At 43.4% G+C, this 6,662-nt stretch overlaps 1 protein-coding gene across 2 annotated transcripts; it reads right to left on the reverse strand.

Moving 5' to 3' along the window:
- Nucleotides 1-1,155: 1,155 nt before the first annotated feature.
- On the reverse strand, nucleotides 1,156-6,092 carry LOC135497653 (uncharacterized). Of its 2 annotated transcripts, none has more exons than XM_064787495.1 (6): nucleotides 5,627-6,092; nucleotides 4,531-4,641; nucleotides 4,102-4,239; nucleotides 3,169-3,266; nucleotides 2,432-2,750; nucleotides 1,156-1,841 (listed from the first exon to the last, which is right to left on the reverse strand). In XM_064787495.1, exons 1-6 carry the CDS (start codon nucleotides 5,868-5,870, stop codon nucleotides 1,816-1,818), a joined length of 936 nt encoding a protein of 311 aa, XP_064643565.1. In that variant the 5' UTR covers nucleotides 5,871-6,092; the 3' UTR covers nucleotides 1,156-1,815. The 2 variants fall into 2 exon arrangements, with proteins under 2 accessions (XP_064643565.1, XP_064643559.1); XM_064787489.1 differs by having other exon boundaries at nucleotides 2,330-2,750; nucleotides 5,627-6,091.
- Nucleotides 6,093-6,662: the final 570 nt, after the last annotated feature.

Genomic DNA, 6,662 nt, shown 5'->3' on the forward strand with positions numbered 1-6,662 from the left:
CAGAGGTTTCGTTACGGGGTGACAGATGACAGTAGGCCGAGAGGGCATTCATAGTCAGAGGAATAGAAGACTTACTTGTGACTTAAGATGATAGGAGATGACAGACGGCAGCAGAGGACATTTGCTTTTAGAAGACATTTAGGGACAGTTTGAGGTGTTGGGAGACGGCTGAATTGAAGACAACAGAGGACATTCGCATTCAGTGGCGACACAAGGCAAGAGACGGGTTGAGATGAGCGAGACGACAGAAAACAGTGCAGGGCATTCGTATTCATACGACGTTCACGGTGATGGCTCGAGGTATCAGGAGACGGCAGAAGACAGCGGAGGTCATTCGCATTCTGAAGACTTTCAGAGACTGCTTCAGATGTTGAGAGACAGCTGGGTGGGGTGACATTATGATAGAAGGGCGAATCCTCTCTGCTGTCTTCTGCCACATCACAACCTCTCAAGCCGTCCTTTTCAATTTGTTGGGTGAATACAACAGACAAAGATAATCGTATTGAGTTGTGACTGAAGACATTCAGAGATGGTTTGGAATGTAGAAAGACGATAGAAGGCAAGAACATTCGCATTGAGTTGTGACATAAGACGTTCAGAGAAAGGCGAACATGTTGGAATACGACAGAACACAAGGACATCAGACATAAGAGGTTCAGTGATGACGGCTTCATTATGATTTGAGGCGGTAGGAGACGAAAGCAGCAGGGATTTTCGCATTCATTGGCGACAGAATACGTTCAGAGACGGCTTGAGATGTTGAGAGGCGATAGAGGACAGTAGAGGGCACTCGCATTTTAGAGGACATCCCTGTCCATACTATGAAAACCGTTACACCGACCGGCGGTGTTCTTAAGTGCTCAGATGGCAGCACTTTTGCTTATAGAACTTCGTGCCATTGAATTTCACGATGTGCTCACTGTTGGCTCGAGATGCCGGTGTTTCTGGTTTTGGCCGTTCCCTCATCTTTCAGTGTTTCCATAATACATACAGTTAGAGAAACTACGACTTTTCCAATAAATGGGGGAGACTAGAGAAAGGTGTGCGAATCTGTCTTTCAGCGGTCCACCTTTTGGCAATGAAGTCCCTCCATAAAACACTCAATGCGACGGTATAGAGGGCAGTTGATACACAAAACTAAGATGAACGCTGTGCTTATACTTGTTAAAAAACATTTATAGCAAAATTAGAAAAAGTACAATTTACATGGTGTATACAAAATTCGTCGGGTTTAATACAACCATCACCGTGTATAATCACTAATGATGTTCCTGGACTAACGTGTTATGACATTCATTTGACTTTAACAGAATTAAAACATTGTAACGAACACAACAGAGAACTAATAAGGTCTACAAATCTAAAACGTTCAAATTATCTAAAGTAAATTTAACATAAACATATAAACAGTCAAGATTTATTTCGATTTCATCTCAATGAAGAACGGTTACTCTAAGGTCAGTCGGGTTTACAGAAGGGAAAAAACTTCCAGGACCCCTGATTACAGTTTTGCCCCAGACTCGACAATACTCAAATGTCTACTTAGCTTCAGACTTCTGCATAGAAGATTTAAACCGAGGAGAACCTTATCATGTCGTTCTCCATAACTAAGCAGACATAACTTGGAACCAGGCACGAGGCCTCTGCTATGCGAGTATAAAACGATATATATATAACAGCCAATGTAGTCGTCGTGTCTCCTCCTGTTTCACCGAAGACAACGTAGGCGTAACAGTAATAGGAGTTATAGTCCATCGCTGTACGTGATACGGTGCAGTGCATACTGTGAAATCAATCCGCAGCCGTGCAAACTTTCTACCACATTGCAGCCGATGACAGATCTGTAATATAGCAATCGGATAACATTGTTCTAATATATATCTCAGAAGCCATGGGAACTGACGAGGTTAAATCTTAACGAATTGAGTGGGGATAACATGGCGCCTGCAGCAACCTTTTTCTCAGGGCATTTTTCAAAATTTAACAATAAATGAATTAGGGAGGTTAAAATAAGCCCTTGTCCCAAGAACGGGAACGATGTGAGTACGGATTCGGTATTGGAAACCGCGACACTCATTTGCCATTTGAGGTCAATAGAGAGGTTCAGATTTTGACGAGAACGAGGCAGTCGGAATCAGGCCGTCGAAAAACAATGGATCAGCGAAGGCTTCCGAGCTTCTGAAAAACTATCCTGATGTGGATTTCGCTTCTCTGGCACTCACAGAAACGTATGTGAGAGCTGGAGAAGCGAACGTTAATCCCTGATTTTCTCAGGAGGCGCGCTGAGGGTTTTTCTGAAGCTCCATCTACGTGTACTTAATGTAATTACTTGGTTGCAGATACTGGAGATCTCCCTCCTGTCCGAAGTTATCATACACCAAGACAGGGACCAATCTATCGTCATCAGGGTTGCCGGGGATACCGTTCATACCGTTCATGCCGTTACCAATGGGCGGGTGCGACTTCTGAGACAACTGCCGGTCCATCTGTCTTTGCTGAGGCTGGCTGGGGACTGGAGACGGCACGGTTGGGTTGCTCATATGTCCGCTGATTGACCCTTTCCTGTCCATCTCGGAGTAGTAGTCGTGGAGGCGTTTGGAGTTCTTGCGCTTTTTCTGCCGATTCTCAGACTGTTGGATGTTGTAGCCTTCGACGAGGAAGAGGACGGAGGTGAGGAGGATTAGGGCGACGCCTACCCATCCAACGATGTAGGACCACTGGAGGCTCCAGGAGCTGACGTTTTTCAGGGTCTGTAAGTAATTAAGGCAAACATTGACGATATTTAAAGAGAATTCGTTGTTCCATTAATTTGCTGATCGTGGATGTGGAAATAGAGGGATTGGGCAATCAAGATGTCTCAAGGACCAACCGACTGATTCACTGACAGCCTTGTTGTCCAAGTACATGTATAGTCAATGACATATCTTCGTGACCTGATCCCCAAGGTCAAACACCAACGTGTACCAAAATCATATATCTTTTTTCATCCTGCCTGCCTTGGAACACTCCCTTGAGAACAACGCATGGATCGTGCAGAGTAAAAGCTAAAAAACTGTTTTCATGCGGTTTTCGCTTTGGTGCTTTGTTTCAGACGACGAAGTAAAGTAGAAATAGATTGATCAACGAGAACTTTTAGCTGAGCTAGAGCTTCATCCCAGCATCACCTACCGTCGGCCATGTCGAGTAGAAGCCCGCATCACTCAGCACGTCTTGCTCCAAGTAGTGCACACCATGGAAGCAACCAATTGAACCGCCACCAAACAGAGCTGAAAGAGCAGACGATAGGCGGTTAGCATATAACCTATTTTTGAATGAGCTGAGATATGGCCACTAGATTTCTATTCGAGAGCGTGAAGCGTTAACCAGTCGTATACGTATGCTATTTTCACCTCTCCATTGTCAGGCCTCCAATTCAAAGTCGTGGTGAAGTGAGATTCTCGTCCACATTTTTAATTCCAGGAACACACCGATCCCACCCGATGTCACAGTGCAAACGTCAATATGTCCCACCTGTTGTTTTCTACTTTCAATGATATATGTCTTTATTAAAGAATGTACATGTGCTGTGATATCATTATCGACATGGACTTATAAGAATATGAAAATCTATTTCTTTCATTCCCGGGCCATGTAAACAATCGTGCTCGGCCCATATGAATGCGTCTTCTCCAAATTGAGAAATGTCCCCACGAATGAGTCTAAGGAGTGCAATCCGTGCGCATACCCATACCCCTGAGAGGACATCGATGCGTCTAGTTCTGTCAGTCTTCAGGGATGGAGGTGAAATATGCTGCTGCTGAGGATTGGTGTATCGGCTAAGAGCCGTCCTTTGCAGAGTGACACTTTTATGAAGACAAGCTCACCTCATAGATAGCACAATGGATAACACTACACTTCTAATTACATTCATATATAGAGAGATAGCGGACATGAAATTGACAGGCTATCCCATCAGCTATATAGAGCATTCTGTCTGTGCCGTTCTGAAAGAACGTCTCCTAACCGAGGGTATATACAGTCATCATGTCACAACCATCCCTCTTCTTTAAAAAACCAAAGGACACAGACACATATGCAGCGCCTTGGATTAATTTTACTTACCTCCCAAAAGTGACATTGCCCCAGCAATATAATTGGGTGAAGGTGTGGCCTTCCAGCACCCCCAGGTCCCTGCCACACAGCTCAGGAGTCCAAAGACCAAGGCCGCTATCATGAAGCCGAAACTGCATCTCCTAAGGTCTGAAAGTACAGCCAGAAAGGGTTTACTTAATTCTACGAAATCGTTTCGGCGAAATCGCCTTGTGCGTCAAGCCATCAAAGAAGTTTTGAGATTTTTACGGATTGGGAATGCTATTTTTGACTTAGCGGACGGAGGGGAGGGGAGATAAAAGGGCACGTGATGGCTTGTTACCACATTCGAACAACTATCCTTAAAAGGACGTCCTCGTGGCATCGGCATTCGTATATTCGTTCTTGAATCAACCGGTCAAAGGTTGCGTTTGCATGACTGCAGTGAGGATTTATACTTACTGATCATGACCCAGTATTCCGAGGTTCCACTATAGTTTGGTGCCATTTCCCCAAGCTCATAGTTGACAAGCAAACAGTAGTTGTCTGTGACACCTTGGGCAGTAGATAAAACTGGAACGAGGAAGATGATGATGATATCATAAGTTGACAGTATCAGTACTTGCTGCCATTTGGGCGCACTTGTTAGAATGAAAAGCTCATCAAAACCAGGTGTAGAAGTTTGAAATGTCCCAGGTTTATAGAAAGTCCGGGGAACTACTGATATTGTTATGCGCTTTAATCCCTGAGCTATTGACGGTCATTGCCTCTTTAGAACCACATAATACCATCGCATGAATATGATAGGGTCGGACACCTTTTCCAGAGGGGACATTTTCTACTTCTACCTCGGGTCTCGTGGATGTCTCGTGGATGTGTCGGGTTTTCATAATTTTGGTCGAGCTGCTATTTCAACATCCTTTTATATCCGGCCCTCCATGTTAAACTTTTCAGCGGGATTGTAAATTTCAAGATTTAGGCCTAAAAGACCGAAACTAGGAAAAAGGAATAAATTCACTGATCTGAAGATAAGATCAAGGAATTTCCCTTTGTAAAATAGCGATATGTGTACTTTAGGCTTGACATGTTTGTAAGAAAAGGCTAGAGCATTATTGAAATAGTATGTATTAGGCATTCTTTAGCAAAAACTTTGAGTAAACAAAATGCTAACACCAACGTATGTTGGCGCAAGGTGTTGCAACAGTAGCCTAGTTGGCATATGTACATCTGGTAAGTTTATATAAGGCCAGTTAGGCCTAGCCTGGGGTGGTGACTTAAAGGCGTAGTCATTTTACTAAATCCAAACGATTTTTCTGAAGAAAATGCCGAAAAAGTTCATGATTTTGTTTTACGGGGAGGGGAGGGGGCACTGGGAATGGTGAGTTTTCGCAATCGTGCCGACACTTCCTCCAATCACTTTCCCTTCAGAACAGCACAGGACAAGAAAGATCAGGGTTTACTCCTACCCCACCATTCCCACCAAGCGAGGAGATGTTACTTATGATAGGGAGTGTAAACTACTGCTTTCACAACCACGTAAATAACGTGTCATGCTTACATTGGTATGTTTCATTTCCTGGGTAGCACGTCCGCCAAAGTCCGTAATATCTCGTGAAATATAGTTTTTGGGTGTTCAAGTTCGTAGCTATGTCCGAACTTGGGTTTGCTGTAGCGTATGTCTTCAAAGCTGTCCTATCGACGTTCCACATCGCCCAATAATCTGTACTGAAACTTAATCCGAAACATAGCACTGCCATAACTGTCAAAAGAACACCTATACCCAAAGTGACTGAAGAAGCCATTTTGATAAATAGTCAGAAATCAAGAAATTACGGACATAACACTCGAAACTGTCCGGACGGAACACTTTCCTCAACCTTACGAACGAAACTGACACTCCAATCTTTGATGTTGCTTTTTCTTGATCCCCCTGAAGGAAACCATACACACGAAGCACCGATAATGTATGTCCTTACAATGTGTCTTGCGATCGATTGTGCCCACTGTGAGAAACGCCCGGTGGCACATATTGCAAGGATTCAAAGAACATACAGGCGGACAAAAGACTATTTCATTAATTCTAACCTCAACAATAGGCGCATGGGGGCATGAAGTCGACCTATTCTTGAATAATCTGTATTCAGGCGAAATGGATTATTATTAGGTAATAAGTTCAATTCAAATTGTTGAGACTAAATTTTTGAATTCAACTTTTGTGCGAACAAAATCAGATTGAACATGTCGTTTTGCTGGGCAATTAATGGTTACCATGGGAACGATTACAACAAGATGAAGCCCGATATCTCAAAAATCTTTTTAACCGAGGAGAAGAAATCCCGATTAACAAACACTCGAAAAGAACCACACCCTCTTTCATGGTCGCAACCCCCTCGAATTTATAACCATCCGGTGCTGCCATCTGTTGCAACATTCTACACCTAAACGTCTTGAAGACCACATCATGTTATTTCTGTTTTTTTACTATACCCGTACCATTGAGGCATTTATCAAAATTAATTTGGGCCTCTCCCAAATTCCGGCCAGACTACTTATAAAGTAAAAACGATAGTTATAACATGTATAATATTACAATG

The sequence above is a fragment of the Lineus longissimus genome, chromosome 1, assembly GCF_910592395.1.
Source record: "Lineus longissimus chromosome 1, tnLinLong1.2, whole genome shotgun sequence".
NCBI classification, from domain to species: domain Eukaryota; kingdom Metazoa; phylum Nemertea; class Pilidiophora; order Heteronemertea; family Lineidae; genus Lineus; species Lineus longissimus.